This window comes from Ichthyophthirius multifiliis (genome assembly GCF_000220395.1).
Source record: "Ichthyophthirius multifiliis unplaced genomic scaffold scaff_1120509251257, whole genome shotgun sequence".
Classification (NCBI taxonomy): Eukaryota; Ciliophora; class Oligohymenophorea; order Hymenostomatida; genus Ichthyophthirius; species Ichthyophthirius multifiliis.
The window spans coordinates 1,501-22,673 of record NW_004086051.1 but is presented as its reverse complement, the minus strand read 5'-3'; the positions used below and the strand labels follow the sequence as shown (position 1 = coordinate 22,673).

Genomic DNA, 21,173 nt, shown 5'->3' with positions numbered 1-21,173 from the left:
TATATAAAGATTATTTTTTTATTAAATTTTATATATTTGTATTTTTTTTTTGACTTAATTGAAATTATTTTATTTTTTTAAATAATAAAGCAAAAAACATTAGATAATTATTGTGTATTATTGTCAAATATATTCAGAATTATTAATTAAATAATAAAAAAAAATTATATATTTTATTAATCCGAAATAAAAGTTATTAATAATATAATTTTTAAAACTAAAATAATTTTAAACAAAATTAAATATATATATATATATATATATATATATTATTTATTTATATTATTATTATGTTATTCAGAATTATTTATATTTATTAATCGTTTTAATAATATTAATTTTAAACAAAATATATATATTAATTTATATTATTATATTTTTAATTTTTTATTTATTTATAATTTCTTAATTGTTAAAATTATTTTTTATAAAATATATAAAGTAAAGAAATTAAGTTTATTGATAATATATATAATTGAAAAATATTTTTTTGTTTAAATAAAGTTTACTTTTTCACTATTTTATTAAGAAATATAAAATTATGATAGATTATTAAGCCTAAATGAATGAAATAACAATAATTCTCGAAGTCTCTAAAATAATTTTAAACAAAATTAAATATATATATATTATATTTATTTATATTATTATATTTTTAATTTTTTATTTATTTATAATTTCTTAATTGTTAAAATTATTTTTTATAAAATATATAAAGTAAAGAAATTAAGTTTATTGATAATATATATAATTGAAAAATATTTTTTTTTGTTTAAATAAAGTTTTACTTTTTCACTATTTTATTAAGAAATTTTTTATTTTAAAATTAATGATAGACAAATTATAAAATCCAAGCCTAAATGAATGAAATAACAATAATTCTCGATAGTAAACCACCCGAATAACTTTAAGTCAACCTTATCTCATAATTCTCTTTACCAAAATCCCCAAATTCAAAAAAAAACATCTTCTGGTTATCCCGCCTGATAATTTAGTAGTAAGCAAAAGCAAATAGAGAAACCGAGTAATTTTAATTATTTAAGGTTGTTTATATTTAAGAGAAAATTGTAATAATCCCTTGCGAAAAACATGTAAGAATTAGGTTTAAGAGTCAATAGACGTGTAAATATGCCTTCTACTAGTCCTTCTTAGAAAAACCCACTTAAGTATCAATTAATAAGCCTATAAGTTTTGATATTGTTGAATGATTAACTTAAAATATGATATTAATATCTAATTTTTCATATAAAGAGTATTAATTTTTAAGTAAATATAGTTATCGCAGATACATTTATATGAATAAGGGTCATTGCTATTTTTAATAAAAATATAGCTTATGAAGTAACGAATAATTAAATAAATTTTTGAAAAACAACAGAAATAATCATTTGTATAAAAAATAATCTTATATAATTGTTAAAAACTGCTTTGACTAAAATTTAAGTTGGTTTTTTTTTTCCATATTAAATAATAGAAATGAAATTATCATTTATTATGTATTTGAATTATTCACATTTTATTATAATATAAAGTATATCAAAAGTTATATAAAATTTATATTTTATAAATATTTATAATTATTATTTAATATTTTTTTATTTTATAATTTATATATGTATATTTTTTATTTTTATTTTATTGTATTTTATTTTATTTTATTTAAATTTATATTATTTAAAAAAAATCTTAAAATTAAAATTATATTAAATAAATATTTATATAATATTAAAAAAATATGAAAAATACCTATTTAAAATTAATAAAAAAATATATTCTGAAAATATTTTTATTTATGAAAAAAAAAATTATATTTGTATTTAAAATTTATGTATTATTTTTTCATTATTAAAAAAAATTTTGATTCTATTTTATTTATATCTATAAAATAAAATTTTAAATATAATAAAAATGTTTAAACTACATAGAAGAAGCCTACATAATATTAATAATTATAAATACAATAGTTTATTTGGAAGACCTATAGATTCTATTGCAGTCAATTCAATAATAAATACAAATATTGTATTAAAAAATAAATGAAATAATAAGAATTATTATTAATTAAATTTACACTAAAAAAGGAATCTTTCAAATATTTTCATTTCGATTTAGGATATTCATGGTGTTCTTCTATATTTATTTCCTCTATAATACTTAGATTTTCTTTTTGTATAACAAATTATGTTATAAATGTATTTATTTTTAATAATAATTATTAAATAATATTAATAAACAAGAGATTAAAAATTCAAAACACTGAAAATAGAAAAATTGATAAATATTTGGATTTATTTGTATTGAATGATGTTAAAAAAGATATTGAATTTTACGTAAAATAAAAATGTCTATAAAAATATTTGTAAAAAAATAAAATAATAGAATATAAAACAAATAGAAGGTTAAAAAATGAAGAATTTCTATAAATTAAATACATTAGTATGTAATGGTGTAAATGTAAAGAGACAATTTATAAATATAAAATAATTTATAAAAAATAAAAAAATAGACTTATGCATTATTAAATTATTTCAGATCTTTAAATCATATAAATTGTCATCCACATTAATTTACAGGACTTTAAAATGAAACTTTTTTATGGGTTAATAATATTATTTAGCAAGATCTTTATTTTATAATGCCTATAGGTATAATGATTATAAATTATTTGCTTTTAAAAAAAAGCTAACATCATATGTTTTTTGCATTAAGAAATGATCCTAATAAATTAAAAGCATGGAATTTGGCTTTTTTTTCGGGGATGATTAGTATTTTTTTTCCAGTTGATTATTTAGTGGGATATTTTGGAATTAGTTTAAGCCATTTATTTATTAATTATATAATTAAAAAAAAATAGTATTTATAATAATAATAAATAAAATAAAAATATATGTTACCTTATAATTTTTATTAAAAATATTGAAAAATATATATTATTTAATTTTTAAAATATTTTTCTAAATTTTCAGATTTTAATTTATTTTGGAAAAAAAAAAAAAAAATGGATAAAAATAATAGACATTAAATTAAAATAATTCATAAATTTAAAAATCCTAATAGCATAATAGAAAAGGTTATTTTTTTTATAAAACCTTCATTGTTTTAAAAGGAATATATAAGAAAATATGATTGCTGTTTGTAAGAAAAGTAATTATATATACATTATACATATGTATTAAACAAACTTTAATAAAAAGTTTGGATATGGATTAAAATCTAAAATTATGTAAAATTCCTAAAATTTAAATAAATAAAATTTAATTTTTTCCATTTATTATGAGCGATTATGAATAAGTAAATTTTAATTAATTTTTTTTTTATTAAATTCTACTATTTTTACTTATTTAAAATATATAAATATATATATATATATATATATATATAGTTCAATAAATTAAATGAAATCAGAAAATTAATAAAAGAAAAAAGCAATAAAGAAAACCTTTAATTTAAAAATTAAAATCCTGAATAAGAAAATATAATAAAATAAAATATTTAAAAAAAAAAAAATCTACCTTAATATTGTTAAATATGTAGAACTTTTTTGAAAAACTAATAATACTTTGAAGTGAAAATAAATAAATATATAAATATAATATAATATATTATAATACAATATAAAAAATATAAGCATATAAAATCAATAACACATAAAGAAAATTACTAAAAAAATGATTTTATAAATAAAATAAATACTTTATAATTACTATACTATTAAAAACACGAACCTGTAAAAAAAAGGCAAATATTTTAACTTATAGAACATTTAGAATAATTTTCATTTTGTGAAGATTACTAAAAATAATATAAATATGTATGAAAAAAAATATATATTTCATGTAAAAATTATATTTTTAGGTTTATATTATCGCTATATATAATTTTTATATTTATGATTTTCTAATGGATTTATTTCTTTTATACTTGTAATTTAAGATTCTTCATATTTTTTAAGAAAATTATAGAATTCTTCTTTTTAGTTTTACAAATTTTATTTAATTTCTTCTTTTTCATGTTTATATAATGATTCTAAATCTTTTATATTTTTAATAATTTACGAAAATTTTTATTTTTCATTATCTTGATAATCTTCGTAATGATTTCTTTTTTTAAAAATTAAATTTATATTTTTCTATTCTTAAATTTCTGTATTATTTTCAAATATTTTCAAAGGATATGTTTTATATGTTTTAGTTAACTTTTTTTAAAAAAAATCTTATTTCTAATTTTAATTCTTCTAAATATCAGCGATTTTTTAGATATTTTAACAAACATTAGCTTTCTTATAGATATTATTATTAAATTTCTACTTATAAATATCTTTACTTTACTAAACAGCTCTTTTTAAAATACAGTCAGTCTATCTTTGATATTCAGTATAAAATTTTAACGTCGGAATGGCATTTTCACTAAATTAAAATTAAGCATCTTATAGAATAAATCTTAATTTTTATTATTTATCATTCTGAACAATTTAATTATATTTTTATATGTCTATATATTTATTTTTTTATAAATATTTATATTTATATTTATATTTATATTTATATATATATATGTAACACATTTTTTATGTTATAATAAATTTGATTAATTTTGGAAAATTTAATCTAAAGAAAGTTAAAATTTAGTTAAAGAATTATTATTTAAATATCTATTTTATTATTAAATATAATTCACTAATTAAATTGCTTTTTAATTATTTATTTAAGTATTTTTATTCTTATTTTAATTTAAATATAGTTCATATTTTTTTTATAAAGGTTTATTTTCTTGTACTTAATATTCATCTTATTTTTACTATTCTATATATTAATCACATTCCTTTTTATGTTCTTTATCTATTTCGTTTATTTAATCGTGAATTTTCAGAATTTCAATATTTGATTGAAATCCATTTATGTTAAGAATATTTTTAGAAATTAATTATTATTTAGTATTCACAAAAGTATTTAAACCTGTAAATACTTTTACTATATTTTTAAATTTTTCGTCTTTTTCTTTAACTTTTAACTTTAATCGATTTTATAATTAATTTTATAAAAAGGCATCTCTATTTTTTTTAATTTAAAGAGAAATATTATTTTCCATTATTTTTTTTTTTTTTATATATATATATATATATATATATATATATATATATATATATATATATATATAAATAAAATTAATTAAAATATAAATATATTTTTTTTTTCATAAAAATTCATTTACAAAAATATTAAATTTTTAATATATAAACTTTGAAAATTTCTCGTATTTATTTTTTACATTTAAATTTATTATTAATTTATCATTTTATTAAATAACTTAAGTAAGTTAAAACAAAGAAAATACACTAATATTATCTATTATGAACTTCAATATTAAATCTTCATTATTTTAGTAAAAAATTTTAATGTAATCTTCAAAAACTCCATCTATTTATACATAATAATTCTTCTAAGCATACTAATTTATATACTAGAAATGATTCTATAATAAAAATCTTCCTTTATCACTAAATTTAGTTACAAAAGCCACATTTTAAATAAACTCAAAAGCCCAAAGATTCAAAATTTAATTTTTAATTTGACTTTTATATACAAAACTAATATTCTTTTTTTCGAGTTTTTACATAAACTCATTAATAAAAATAATAAAATTCTAAATATATAAAGGCTATTATATTTCGGGTGTGAAATCGACTATTTGACCCCAATTTATATGCGAAAAATTCATAAAAAGGAACTTTTTCTCCTTCGTAAAATTTTGAGAACAATAACTTTATAAAATTAGTAATTTATATTGATTTATGAAATTTTATATATCTTTTTCAAAAAACTATTCAATTAAATTCTAATTTGAAAAATCTTGAAAAAAAATTGATTTTTTTATTAATTTTAAATATTCGCTTAAAATTTATAGACTTTCTAAAGAAAATAAAGCCTATTTTAGTTCGAAAATTATATTTTTTTTTGAAAAAAACTAAAAAAAATCTTCACTTTTAATCAAACTTTTTTTTAAATCTAAAAATTTTAAATCGCGAATTATTTTTTCGTGTATTTTTTCTAAAATAGGTATATTTTCATCCAAATTTTATTAAAAATCAATATTTTCGAGTATTTCCTTTTAAAATTCTTAATTAATGAATACAGAAAATAGCAAATAGAAATATAATTCTATTAATTTTTATATATTAAGGAAAATATCTAATTAAAAATGTGGAATTTTTCTAATAATTAGTATATATTAATGAATATAATCTATTAATTTTAATGTACTTTTACATACTAAAAGATAATTATTATCTTAATATTATTAATTAAAATGTGGCATAAACTTAATATTATTAATAATTGTTCTATCCATATCAATTACAGAATCATCAGGTTATTTATTTAATACATATTTTAAATTCCTAAAAAAAAAAAATTAGATATTGATATATTATAATATATGTATATAAAATAATATTTATTTAATATATGTATGTATATATATATAATTTATTTTTACTTTTATTAATTGAAGTTATCATTAAAAAGTTAATTTTAAATATAAGATTTAACTTATATATAATTATTAGAAAAAATTTTTTATTTAAATTCTAAAAAAATATCTTTAAAACTTGGGTTTTAAAAACTTTTTGATTCTTAATTAATAATTTATATATATAAATTATTTAAAAAATCGTATTTTTATAGTCTATTCTATTTCCAATTTTCTTAAAAGCATTCTATTTTTAAATTCTAAATATTATTTCCTTATTAAATATATATTTTTTCTCTTATTTTATTATTAATTTCCTATATTATTTTTTCTTAAATTTCTTCTTTATTTGAAATTTCAAAACATAATAATATATGCAAAAATTATCCCATTTTTTTCAAAAAAATATCGATTTCTTCAAAATCAACCTCTATAAAATTAATTTTCTATATTTTTAAAAACAAAATATTCAAAATAAATCCATTTATACCTTTTTTATATTATTAAAGTTCAAAAACATCATTATAATGGCAAAAAAAAGCTAAGAAAAGTGATATTTTATGAATAAAAAAACCTAGGCTATTCACACTACTTTCCTTTTTTAAAAAGCTTCTGAAAAATTAATCACTAACAATTTCTTTTTTAACTAAAACAGCCATATAGTCATTATTAATTTCCAAAAAAACATTATTTTCTGCAAAAGAGACTATTTGCTAAATTTTTTTTTCAATAAATTCTTTTTAATTTTATACACAAGCCAAAAAATTATTTTTATTCTAATAAAAACTGCCTTTTTATAATATAACTTCTAAAAATTCCATAAAATGCATTAAATTATTTCCTTAAAAAAAATTAAATTTTGAAACTAATAAAATATTTTAATATTTTTTTTCGATTTTTTTCAAAAAACTCAAAGTCTTTTACAACCTTTTTTATCGCTTAAAATTACGCTATATTTTCCTTAAAACTTCCAGTCTTTTTTTTTAAATAAATCTAATTTTTCTCTGACAAAATATATTTTATTTAATGAATTTTCATTTAAAAATGCTATATCTTTGATTATTTCAGTTCCCAAACTTAATGTTTATCCATTTATTCGTTAATTTTCTCCTATTATTTCCATTATGTCATTATTATATTGCCTCAAATCTTCTAATCTGGCCACTAATTAGTCAAACTAAGCTAAATAATCTTCATGCTTAGTCTTTTATTTGCTTTATTTGCTCTGTTTAATTTCCATTTCTAACACATTAAGTTCATTTTCGTTTTAAAAATATTCTTAGTTTAATAAGTAAACCTTAATTTAGTTATCCCTATGAGATTAATTATCTAAATTTTCATCTTAATTCAAATTATCTTATTAAGAAAAGATTTAATTTTCCTATTATTATAATTCTAATTATTAAAAATCACTACTTTATTCTGAAATTTCTTCAATAATACTATTATTATTATTAAAACTTTTTTATAAAATTTAAGTTTTTTAGGAATATTTTGATTTAATATTTGACAATTTTCATCTTTTTTTTGAAAAATATATTAGAAAAACTACTAAATTATTTAGAAAATTAATCTTATAAATTATTTGCATATTATGTTGCTTTTTTTTGGTATTCTTTTTATTCTTCTTTATCAGGAAGTTTTATTGTAAACATTTTTTACTTTATTTTTTACATTATTTCCTAGTCTTTTATTTTTTAATAATATGAAGCTATGTTTTCATCTTTTTATTCATTATTAAACAAGTTTTCAGATTTTTTCTTGGCAATATAATCATAAAGGTTTCCTTCTAAATTTTATAATTTTTTATTTAATTAAGAAAACATGTATTTATGATATATAAAATAAATAATAAATAATAATTTTATATTTAAAATATATATAATTAATTTATATACATATTTAATATTGAATAAAAGTATTTTTATTATATAATTTTAAAATGAAAAACAATCTATATTTATATTATAAATAAAAAAAATTATATATTTTTATTTTAATAAATTTAATATATATAATATATAATTTTTTTTTATATATTATTTATTAATTTATATATTAGTATTTTTTTTAACATACTATAATATAAATAATTTTATTATATATATATTTATATTTACATACGCATATTTAAAAATAAATTAACTAATTCTAATAACGCTAATAACAAAATATTATTTATTTTTTTAAACAATAGAATATTATTCTTTATATTAATTGGATATTATTAAATATATTTTATTTTTAAATTATATATTTAAAAATAAAATTGCGGGAAATTAATTTAAAATAAAAAATAGGGTGACTGCTATTTATTATAGAAAAAAATTTAAAATTAAAAAATAGGAGGTTGCTAATCTTTATTTAAAATAATAAATAAGATAATCAAATTTCTTATATTTAATTTAAAATAGCAATAATTTAATAATATATTTTAAACAAAAAAATATAAAATAGCCTATAAAATTTAATAAATACCAAAGTTAAAAAGATATAAATGAACTCAAAATTAAATTATAAATGTAAAAAAAAAATTAATTTAAATATATTTTAAAATTACTTTACATTTTAAATAATATATGTTATTTTTTATCTATATATAACATAAATATCATAATTATTTTATGTAAAAAATTGTAAAACACTTTTTTAAAATATTAAAATTTATATTTTTTTCATATATTTTATTTATAAAATAATTTATTTTTATATGTTTTATCTTTTTTATAAATTTAACTAAAGAAATAGAGCCTTAATTATATTTTAAAGAAAAAAGTACTTAAAGAAACACTATTATAAATATATAATAAGAAAACGAATAAAAAAAAATAGTTAAGCTTTTTAAAACGATTAATAAGTTGTCCGCCTTAATAATTTCTAAATGTAAAAAATAAAAAAATATATATATTTTACTCTATTTTAAAATAATAATTAGTATGCACCGCGAAAAAAAATTAAAAATAAAAAAAATTAATTTTTCTTAATAAAATTATTAATAAGCTATTATTACATATTAAAAATAAGATAATAATAAAAAATAAATAAAATTACTAATTTAATTTTCAGACTAACCATTAATTTAATAATTAAATTAGAAAGAAATATTAAATAATAAATATTAATAAAAAATAAAACAAAAAAATAAATAAATCTTAAAATTAAATTATTATAATAGTTTATGCTTAGGAATTAATAATAAATTATATAATAATTTTGATTATAGTTAATGTATATCTCCTTAATTTTCTAATTAAGAATAATATGACTCTGGAAAAGAAATCGATTAAAATTTTAATAAATAAAATAACACATAATAATTAAATAATAGTAAAAAACTTGAAAATAATGCCATAAATATAAATCATAAAAAATGAATAACTTAAAATATTTATAAATTTATTATTACTAAAATATTATTTAAAATTTATTTACTAAAATATATTCATAATATTATATTACAAAATTTTTTAAAAATATAATATTTATTTAAAAGGAAATAATATACATTTTACATAAAAAGCTTTTTTTTGAATAACTTTAATTTCATAAACTTATTAATACAATACAGCTTTAGAAGCTGAATATATGTTAAATATATTTTTTAAATAAAAATAAGTTAAATATATATATATATATATATATATATATATATATATATATATATATATATGTATATATTATTAAAATATATTTTATGTAAATAATTTAAAATTAAATTTAATTATATAGATATATTAAAAATAAATTGAAATCTAAAAAAAGACATATTTTATATAAAAAAATAATACAATATTTTATTTCTTCTTTATAAAAATTATTAATTTATTTAATCTTTATTAAGTAAAAATATTTAATTAAAATATAAATTAGATATATTGTTTAAACTATTTTTAGTTAATTTTCATATATAATTATAAATTAGTAAATTAATATAATTATATATAAATATAATTAGAATATTATCATATAATAATAATATTTAATATTATATAATATTTAATTATTTTATTTATACATATAATTTTTATAATACTATTAATTCATATATAAATATAAATTAAACTTTTTGAAATAAATCTTAAAATTTTTTAATTACGTTAAAAGATTATTATTGTTTAATAATTCATAATCTTTTCATTTCTAATCATAAAAAAAAGTAAAAATATTAAAAATACATAATCATATTATACTTTTTTATGCTATTATAACCAAAAAAATATTAATAAAATTAATATAAAGAAATAAAAAAAAATATATAATATTAATATTTATATATTTATAAAAGTACATAATAAAAAGACTTGAATATTAATTAAAATATATATAAAAATATAATTATTACAAAAAAAATATGTTCAATTATTTGTTAAGTTATATAAAATACCCTCAAAACCCCCCTTAATACGAGCAAAAAATATTTTCTTACCAAAATGCCTTTTCCGATTTCGTAATAGTAGACGAAGAAGATTTCATTTAATTACCTAAAATTCTCTCAAAATCCGATTGGGAGTAAATAATAAAAGATGATTCATTAAAAAATTTCAAAGAGGATGACATATATTATTCTTTATTAAAAGGAATTCCATTCGTTATCCGAAAAGACGTTTGGTTAGTGTTATGTGAAATAAATAAATTAAAATAAAAGCATGCACAATTTAATTATAAAAAAGAATGTGAAAAAGAGTCCATATACGACAAATAAATTTTAAAAGATGTTCCTCGAACATATAGTGATTTCTAGTATTTTTTTAACGAAAAAAACGAAGGATAAACTAGGCTTTATCGAATTTTAAAAGCCTATGCGTTTTTCGATCCTGAAGTTGGTTATGTTTAAGGAATGAATTTTATTGTGGCAAGCCTTTTAATACATATGAACCCTGAAAATGAAAAGGAAATTAAAGATGTGTATATTATTAATAGCTCTTATGAGGAAAATATTTTCTGGATGTTAGTTTCTATAATGTAGAATAAAAATTTAAGAATTTTATTTGTTAAAAATATGGAAGGGATTTACGGTTATATAGAAAATTTGGAAAATATATTAAAATGTAAAGTTAAGGAGGTCTATGAGCATATAAAGGAAATAGGTTTAGATGTTTTTACATGCTTTAATTAATATTATTTTACAATTTTAATGTATAATGCACCGAAAACGTTTTAAAAAAGAGTTTTAGATTTATTTTTGTTTAAAGGAAAAATTATATTAGAATAAATTATAGTTAAAATGCTAAAAATTTGTGAAGAATAAATATTGTAAATATAGGAAATGGAAGAATTAAATAACTTTTTTAAAAAAGGCATAATGGAGTATTGTGAAAAAGAATTTAAAAAATAAAAAAAGTTAAATATAAATTAAATTTAAGATCTCCTTTTATATAATAGTTAAACATATTAATATTTTTGATATTTATTTTCTCAAAAGTTATATACATTGTATATTATAAATAAAATATATAGGTATTTTTTATTAAAAAAAAATAATAACTTTTAATAATATATATATATATAAATTTATATATATATAAATATATATATATATATATATATATATATATATATATATATATATTTATCTTATTCAATATATAATATAAATTTTCTTTTTTTTTTATATTTTATTAATATTTATATACACATTTTTTATTTTTGATAATTTTTTTTTAATAAATTTTTTAACATTTTTTTTTTATTTTATTATTTTTTATATATTTTAATTTTTTTTTATTTTATATATATTTTTTTTTTATAAAATTAAGTATTCTTTTCTATAATTTTTATATAAATAAATATTTTTTACAAATATAAAAATGTCATAATTTAACTATTTTTAGTAATAAAACTCCCACTTATAAGATATCCCAAATAACTAGATTTATAATTTTAATAAATAAAATAATGACAAATTAAACATTAAAGTTTAAAATAATTTAATACTAAATAATACAATTGAATAAAAAAATATTCACGAATAAAATTAAAATAAAACTTAATAAATTAATGATAAAAACTTATCTTCTAAAGGGCAGAAATTATTTTAATTAATGAAATAATTATAGAATTATAAAAATTAATAAAATTATATTAATTATGTTTCTCCAGAAGAAACGAGTACAATAGCAAAAAATGAAGATATTTTAGTTTACGATATAATTAAAGAAGAAGATGAAATCAAAGAATAATCTACATAATTTTATGATAATTAATAATAATATTAAATATAATAAAAACATTAATAGTTGATAGAAAAATAATATTAAGAATAGTAACAATTATTTCCATAATAACGAAAATAAGAAGAATTTTAAGAATAGGAATATAATTAAAAATGTTAAATCAAATAAAATATTTAATCTAAAATTTAAAATTCATAATAAAATATTGATGAATAAATTTTAAATTATGAATAAAAAGAAAATCAGAAAATTAAATATTAAACTTAAAAAGAAGATATAAATTAATATAAAATAGATATATAAAATTAATTATTTAAAAGTAAATAAAGCAATTTTATTTCTAACAGAGTAAAAAATGAGAATAATATTTTATAAAAATAAATGCACTAATAATAATCATAAGAATATATATAATATTAAACATAAAAATAAAACTTTGTAAATGAATATGATTAATAATAATATTCAGAAAATAATTAAAAATAATAATAAGATTAAATTATTTTAGGATAAAATTTATAATAATTAAGTTAAAAAAATATAAATAGAGAAGTTGATAATCAAATAGAAATAAGAAAATAACCAAAAGAATAATAATTTTTAAAATATAAAAGTGAGCAAAGTCATTATAAAAATTTAAAAAAATATTAAATAAATAAAAATAAATTAATAAAAAGGTGAATATAAATAATATATTAATAATATATAATTACCTAAAAATGAAATATATTAATAAATAAATAAAGAAAAACTATAAAAAAATGAATTATATATTAAAAAAAATAATATAAAATAAAGAAATGAAACGTGCATATAATATAATGATGAAATAGAATATCAAACTGCAAAATAAACAGATAAAACTTTATATTCGCATTTAGATGAGTTAAATAAAGACGAAAAAATTAAAAAAAAGCACGAAATTTTAAGTATAAAATAATAGAAATAAATGCTTGAAGAAAAAATAAAAAGATTAAACATTAAACAAAAAAATTCCAAAAAGAAAATACAAATTTATTTATAGATAATGAAAAAAAAAAAATTTTTGATTAATTTAATAAAAACAACTATTTAGTATAACAAGTTAGTGAATTAGATAAATAAATTATTATTAATTAATATATTAATAGTTTAAATCCAATTGATTTAACAAAAAATTAAATTAATATATGTTCTAAAATATCTAATTTTTCATCTAAAAAAAAATAATAATGCTAGTAGTATCCGAAAAGCAATAGATAAGTATTTAGACTATAATAATATGTATACTTAAAATACAGATACATTTACAAATTAAGTATTAAATTCATAAGATAGTTTTAGAAATTTTTAAAAGAGTATTTTATACAAAAGGACATTTACTTAAAATTGATTTATTAGTATAAGAATAAAAAATAAATGATAATTTAAAAATATTTTTATATATTTATAAAAATATAGTTTTAAGATTTATATCAAAAATATAAAACTTATAAAAAAGTTTTATATATTGAAATATTTTTTAATAAATATATATAAAATTCATTTAATTTTTATTTTTTTAAAAAAATATTTCATAAATACTCTTATATATTTAAAAGAATTTATTTATTACATTAAGCTAAAAACTAATTTTTTGTTTAATTTTTGTGAGCAAAAAGCATATTTATTATATACATTTGACATTCTTTTATAAAATTAAATATAAATATTATTTTCAAATTACTTTATCTACAATTTAGATAAACCTACTTAATATATTATTTGAAAGGTCCTTCAATAAAACATTAGTCGTAAATGGATTTGTTTTAATTATCTTTTAATAGGCCATTAGCTCCATTTTATATAAGAAAATCAATTAAAAATGTATATTCTCTTGAATTTACTTAACAATAAAAAATTGCTAACATTAAAGGTGTTTATCCATTCTTTATTAATTTATTTTATATTTATTTAAAAAAAATTAAATTACTTTATTTATGTCATTAATTAAATATTTGTATCCATTATCTATTAAATGTTTCACTAATTGAAATCTATGATTTAAGCATGCCATATGTAGAATAGAATTTTTATCACTCTTTTTTTTTCTCATTAATTTAAATATTTTTTTTTTTTACGTCTATATTTTTAGATTCATTTACATAATCAAAATCTGGAAATTAAGTATTTAACTATTATTTGGCTCTTTCAAAATTTTCTATATTTCCTGAAGATATTGCCAATCTTAGTAATTTGAACTTATAATTATTAAAAACAAATACACTTTTTAAAAAAATACTTGTTAATTTTTAGCAAAATCTGTCATTTATTATTAACTTTGTTAAAACTATTCCCTCATTTATCTTGCAGTAATAGAAATTTAATTATTTATATTCATTTTTTTATTCTAAAATAATATGGTATAGAAGCGAATATATTATATATTTTTTAATAAATAATATTTATAAAAATTAAAAAATATATTTATTTATAAACAATAAAATTGAAAAAGTATGTTTTTATAAAAATAGAATGTTTTCTTTTATATTTATATCAAAGTTTTTTGTATTACTATATATTAAAAAAAAATTATAATTATTAATCAAAAAAAATGTTTAATAAATATTAAAAATTTTCTAACAATAATAATATTAATAAAATAAATTTTACTCATGACTTTTTTTATGTTTTTTAATTTTTATAAATAAATTAATTAAAAAAAGGCCGTTATTAATTTTTCTTGTTTTTTTATTAGTATATTATTTTCTTATAAGAAATTAATCCAATATTTTTTATTATTGCTTAACAATTTATTTAAATTATAAAAAATAATATTTATTTTTATAAATAGAAATAAATTTAAATATTATTATTTTTTTTATAATTATCAATACAAATTAATGTGTATTAATTAATTAATATTTAATCATAAAAAAATAGTAAATTTAGTTTAATAAGTAAATGAATTAAATAAAATATTTAATGTGAATTAATATAAAATTTAAATACATTTTTCGAGGAAAAACATAATAGAATTTATATTTAAATAAATCAATTATATATCTTTTTTAAAAATAAAATTAAAAAAAATGATATAAATTTGTAATATTATAAATGATAAAAAAATAATTTTCGTTAAGAAATCCGAAGAAAGAAAATATTGAAAATTATAAAATAAAAATAGTAGAAACATTTGATAAATTAAGATATAAATATAAATTAAGTTTTTTAGAATAATGAGAATATAGATGAAATAATTCAATATTATATTGATGAAATTAAAAAAATTAAAATTAAAACATTGAATAAGCTTATTAACAATTATAATAATTAAATTATTACGTCTCAATAAGTTAAGTTGAGTATTCTATTTTAAGTTTAAAATAATTAATTAGCTTAATTTAAAACGAAAATATTTAATTTCTTAATATTGTATATTAAATATTAACAAATGTAATAAAATAATATTAGTAATTTCCGTATATTGATTTAATCATTGAAAAACTAAGGTTTTAAATATAATAAATGAATTATTTTATTAACTTCTACATGTATAAAAAAGTAAAATAGAATATGATTTTTTAAAAAATAAAGACGACTTTGAATTTTTAGAATTTTTTTTTATGTTTTTAAGCAATGTTTTAGCAGAAGACAAGAATAAAATTGTAATAAATTTTTTATTAATTAATAATACTTTTGTTAAATTATTATAAAATTAATATTTAAATATATAAATAATTTATTAAATAATAAATATTTTTAATAATTTGATATGCTAAGATGTATTATTAGATTAATTGACTCTGCTTTTTTATTAATTTTTCTTAAATTAATTTGAAAAAATATAATTTTAAAATGATTATTTTAAAGATTTAATTTTAAAATTATTATTTAAGGTTATTGACGATTTGGACAATTAATAAATGTAAGAATTTATAACAGAAAACTTTGAAATATTAATAATTTTAAACTGTAAAATTTAATATTTTAATTCATATTTTTTATAATTAAAATAAAAAAAGATTAAGAAACTAATAAATAATTTATTTTTATTATTTTAAGTATTTTTAATAGTATTTTAGAAAGAAAAATTCAATTCAATATTTTGATTGAAAAGGGAATATTTAATAAAATATTCAGTATTATTAGCCAATTTAATAATTTGGACTTAATATAATTATGCTTTTAATGTTTAAATTATATAATAAAACAAGACTATGAATATGTTTTCAGAAATACAATTTTAAACTAAAAAATATATTCGAAACTATGTTTCTTTTGTTAAGAAAATAATTTAATTATAAATCTTTATAATGAATCAATAAAATTATTAGCGAAAATTAGTTGCAAAGCAGATAATTAAAAATCAATGCAATTATTAAAAAAGGGTGTTTTAAATTGTTTTTCAGATAAAATTCTTTAGAATTAATATGTTAATTATGAAATAAAAGAAAAGGTTATTGATTGTATTATAAATTTGATAGAAGAAAGCTGTTCTTATTATGAATCGAAATAAAAATAAAATAAATATATATATAAAATGGGTTAATAATTCAAGGAGTTTGATTGCTTGGAAAATTGTAGCAAAAGAATGCTCTAGAAATGTAATGATCTATAGAAAATGTTTGATAACTTTTTTTGATTAGATCTAATAAGAAATATTTAAATAAAAAATAAATTTTTTATTAAATTTAGTTTAATCATATCGTTGATTTATTAGCTTAATTTTTAATTTTTACAAAAATTGTTTTAACATATATACATTTAATGTATAATAGAAATTTTTAAAAATTATATATTTTTTTAAATATAATTATAATACTGTATTAATTCAAATTCTTTATGTAAGAAAAATATATTTTTTTAATAATAAAAATAGCTAAAAAAATTTAATTTATCATATCATTAATTTTTATATTTTTTATATTTAACTTATTTTTTTTTAAGAATTTAATTATATGATTTTTTTTTTAATTTAAAATTTTTAGATATATTATTAAAAAAAATTATTGACATTAAATTTTAATTTTTGAAAAATAAAAATATTTTTAATTTATAAAAAATAATAATTAGATTTTAATTTAATTATAAAAAAAAAAATATTTTCTATTTATATATATTTTTTATACAAAACAATATAATTTGAAAATTTTCTTTAAAAAAGTTTAAAAAAATAATAATATATAATGATTAAGAAATAAAAAAATATATTGCATAAATTATAAAATATTTTATTATTTATTAAATTAGTACTAAATTTATATAATTAATATTATAATAGCATTATTAAATAATATAATATATTTAAAAAATAAAAAATAACATTTATTTTTTATATGAATAAAATAAAATAATATAATATAAAATAGATTTTAAAATTTATTTATTTTCTCAGAAAATCAATATAATAAAATTTTCAATTAAAATAATAAATTAAACACAAATAAAATTAATTTTTAATACAATTATTTTATTAAGTATATTAAAGTAAATAAAATTTTTTATTAAATATAAAATTAATTTTAATATAAATTCAATTCAAATAATTTAAGTAGTATTTATAATATAAGTTAATATAATAAGATTAAAATGCTTTTAATATATAAAATAAAAAGTAATAGATTTTAATTTAAGAAATCTCTATTGATAATAATATTATATAATTTTTTTTTAAAAATAAAAATTAGTCTAAATTTAATGTGAAAATAAAATTATATATTAAAAAATTTATATAAACAAATTAAATTTGTATTTTCTTTATTAATTGATTTATAATTTTAATTTATTACTTATATAATTTTAACAAAATATTTTATACTTTAGAATTTTAAAAAATATGTATTATTAAAAGCCTATTAGTATTTTTTTGTTAATTAAATAAAAAACAATAAAGATTTTATATAAATATAAAAAAATTATATAAAACTAAATATTTAATTATCATTATATATCATCTATAATCTAAATTAACTTTTATTTAATTTAATTTTTTTATTGATTATTATTAATTGCAATTAATTGCATTTTGATTTTTTCAACCAATTAATTTAAACTATAGCTATTTTAGAAATTTTACAAAGTTTCATAAAATAAAAAAATGTTATTTTAATTTTATTTAAAATCGCCTTCTACTACAATTTTTTCATCAAATTGAAATTCATAACTATTTCCGGATAAAAAACTAATAAATTTTTGTAAAAAATTTTCATTTAAACCATCTTCTATAGATTTCAAATAAGGATTATTAGCAAATAATTCAAAGTAATGAAAAATATAAAATTCAAGTAAAAAATTATCGTTTTATATTTCTTAATATAATTTAAAGAATTTATTTTTTAAAGGAAGCTAAATTTCTTAAATATCATCCTGTGTATAAATCATTAAAAAATATATTTTCCCCTTCAAAATTTATCCTAAAAAACTATTATGATTGAATTATAAAAAATTAGCTATTTCACTCATTTAAAATTTCTCCTTTAAATTGTACAAGATTAAGTTTATTAGATTATTTATTATATAAGGCAGTAAATGCTTGTTTTCTTAATTCATTTATTGTTCTTTTATTTATTAAGCACATTTAAATAATTCCAAATATAATGAATCCATATCTATTCCAAATTATTAAGATTTTCTTATAAAAAAAGCAATAAGTTTTTAATATTCAAGCGAAAATTTGTCTAAACAAGCAATATTTTTATTATAAAATTCGACTAAAGTATCTTTTACATCTAAGGATAAACACCTAAATTAAGAATTAAGAAAATCGTAGGCGAAGCAAATATCTTTAAAAGATCCATCATCAATAATATTGAAAAAAGTCTATTTCTAAAAAAGTGACATTAAATTAATTTTTCTCAAAATTTCATTTTGAAGTTTTAAACATTATGTTATTTGGAAAAAAATTTTGTAAATTTTTAATTCATCTTAAACTTTTATTTCACAAAATTTTTTAAATAAATCGAAATGAAGATTATCATCAATTATTTCTAATAAATTTTTTAATAAATAACATCCAAATAATTAACAAAAATAATTTTTTGATTATAAAGTTTTATACATTAAAATTTAATAATTCTCTTAAAAAACTGAATCTTCATGTAAAATAAATAATAAAATTTTGTATATTTTAGAAACTGTTTTTATTAAATAAAATGAATTATTTGTCAATTAAGGATTATTTTGCTTTTATATTTATTCGTATATTTTAAATGATTGTATAGAATAAGCTAATAACGATAATTAATCTTAATAAATAATTTATTAGGTCAGATTAAGCGTTTCTTTTTAAAAACTCTAAAATGTAGAATCTTTTTGATCCATTCTATTATTAGAATTTTAAATAACTTTTAAAATTAATTTTATTAATGTTAATTTTAAACAATTAAATAAAATAAATTCATTTGATTTTTCAATGATATTTTGATGATTTATTTATATTTAATTTTTGTTATTTAATATTTGTTAAAATTCTTTGAATAATATGTTAATTTATTCTGTGTTTGAATTTAATTATGGTATTTTTATTTATTTTAATTACTAAAGTTCTTTCTCAAGTTATATAGGGTTTATATTTTGTAAAGAAAGTTACTTCAAAAAACTTATTTTCTAATTTAAAATTTCTTGATTTATTTATATTAATATATTTTTTAATTTTTAAAAATATTTAGTCAAAATAGAAATTCATTTATTATATTTTTTATAAAGTTTAATATTTGATTTGCATTCATAATTGTAAAAAAATATTAAAAAGGAAAAAAGAAAAAAAGAAAGATATTTTTATTTGAAATTATATTAATTATTTTTAAAATTACATTAATATTAAAATTCGATTATTGTTTAGTCTATAACAGTATTAAGCTTGTATTACGACATTTTAGTTTAGTTATTTTTTTAGCACAACAAAATAAGTTTTTTTATTCTAAAAATTTTAATTAATTAAATAAATATATATATCTTTAAAAATAATAAATAATAAAAAAAAAAATTTAAATTTTTCAAAAAATTAAATAGTTTTTTTTTTAAATATAATTAATATTTATTATAAATAATTTTCAAAAATTAATTTTTTATTTATATATTTTAATTTAAATAAAAAAATTATTTTTCAAAAAGTACTTATTATATAATTTAATTAATAAATAAAATGACATCACTAAATCCGCATTTTCAGTCATCTATTCGTGCTCATAAAGAAGGTTTTATTGTTTAAAAAATAAAATAGCTTATTAATTTCTAGAATCTCCAAATAAATCAAGAATTAGATAATTAAAAGATAAATGGGAAAATTTATAAAAAACAATAGATAGAGAAAAATAAGATAGAAGAGATATATTGGAAGATAAATTATTTAACATTGAAGAAAGGCTAAATTAAGAACGTCCTAATGATGAATAAAGATTTTAGGTCTTTTAATTTAAAACTAATTTATTTATAATAAACATTATAAATTTTAGATATTGAAGGAATAAGTAATAAATGTATAAGGCAATTTAGACGAAATTCATAATCAAAGATAAGTAAATCATCATCTTTTTGAACATTTTATAATAAAAATAAAGGTATCTGACGAAA

General features: G+C 13.8%; 1 protein-coding gene across 1 annotated transcript, besides 37 other annotated features; it reads left to right on the top strand. All coding sequences in view use genetic code 6, as the record gives it.

The window, feature by feature from the left end:
- Window positions 1–242: 242 nt before the first annotated feature.
- Window positions 243–283: a microsatellite.
- Window positions 244–289: a microsatellite.
- Window positions 244–290: a microsatellite.
- A 68-nt stretch (window positions 291–358) lies between these two features.
- Window positions 359–404: a microsatellite.
- Window positions 405–625: 221 nt separating this feature from the next.
- Window positions 626–676: a microsatellite.
- Window positions 645–680: a microsatellite.
- An 872-nt stretch (window positions 681–1,552) lies between these two features.
- Window positions 1,553–1,659: a microsatellite.
- Window positions 1,554–1,639: a microsatellite.
- Window positions 1,623–1,676: a microsatellite.
- Window positions 1,677–2,822: 1,146 nt separating this feature from the next.
- Window positions 2,823–2,886: a microsatellite.
- Window positions 2,887–3,346: 460 nt separating this feature from the next.
- Window positions 3,347–3,381: a microsatellite.
- A 189-nt stretch (window positions 3,382–3,570) lies between these two features.
- Window positions 3,571–3,627: a microsatellite.
- A 34-nt stretch (window positions 3,628–3,661) lies between these two features.
- Window positions 3,662–3,700: a microsatellite.
- A 792-nt stretch (window positions 3,701–4,492) lies between these two features.
- Window positions 4,493–4,553: a microsatellite.
- Window positions 4,495–4,553: a microsatellite.
- Window positions 4,554–5,103: 550 nt separating this feature from the next.
- Window positions 5,104–5,157: a microsatellite.
- Window positions 5,158–6,422: 1,265 nt separating this feature from the next.
- Window positions 6,423–6,470: a microsatellite.
- A 2,220-nt stretch (window positions 6,471–8,690) lies between these two features.
- Window positions 8,691–8,728: a microsatellite.
- A 1,125-nt stretch (window positions 8,729–9,853) lies between these two features.
- Window positions 9,854–9,932: a microsatellite.
- Window positions 9,854–9,941: a microsatellite.
- Window positions 9,866–9,908: a microsatellite.
- A 147-nt stretch (window positions 9,942–10,088) lies between the features above and the next one.
- Window positions 10,089–10,146: a microsatellite.
- Window positions 10,147–10,371: 225 nt separating this feature from the next.
- Window positions 10,372–10,422: a microsatellite.
- Window positions 10,414–10,466: a microsatellite.
- A 353-nt stretch (window positions 10,467–10,819) lies between these two features.
- IMG5_170380 (hypothetical protein) lies at window positions 10,820–11,872 on the top strand (the record flags this gene model as incomplete). Its single annotated transcript, XM_004029874.1, has 1 exon — window positions 10,820–11,872. The coding sequence occupies one exon, from the start codon at window positions 10,820–10,822 to the stop codon at window positions 11,870–11,872; it is 1,053 nt and encodes a 350-aa protein (XP_004029922.1).
- Window positions 11,873–11,961: 89 nt separating this feature from the next.
- Window positions 11,962–12,037: a microsatellite.
- Window positions 12,038–12,104: 67 nt separating this feature from the next.
- Window positions 12,105–12,213: a microsatellite.
- Window positions 12,119–12,194: a microsatellite.
- Window positions 12,139–12,215: a microsatellite.
- A 2,962-nt stretch (window positions 12,216–15,177) lies between these two features.
- Window positions 15,178–15,234: a microsatellite.
- A 1,089-nt stretch (window positions 15,235–16,323) lies between these two features.
- Window positions 16,324–16,369: a microsatellite.
- Window positions 16,370–16,428: 59 nt separating this feature from the next.
- Window positions 16,429–16,486: a microsatellite.
- Window positions 16,442–16,495: a microsatellite.
- Window positions 16,496–17,602: 1,107 nt separating this feature from the next.
- Window positions 17,603–17,717: a microsatellite.
- Window positions 17,635–17,717: a microsatellite.
- Window positions 17,718–18,382: 665 nt separating this feature from the next.
- Window positions 18,383–18,446: a microsatellite.
- Window positions 18,384–18,440: a microsatellite.
- A 1,590-nt stretch (window positions 18,447–20,036) lies between the features above and the next one.
- Window positions 20,037–20,066: a microsatellite.
- Between the last annotated feature and the right edge of the window lie 1,107 nt (window positions 20,067–21,173).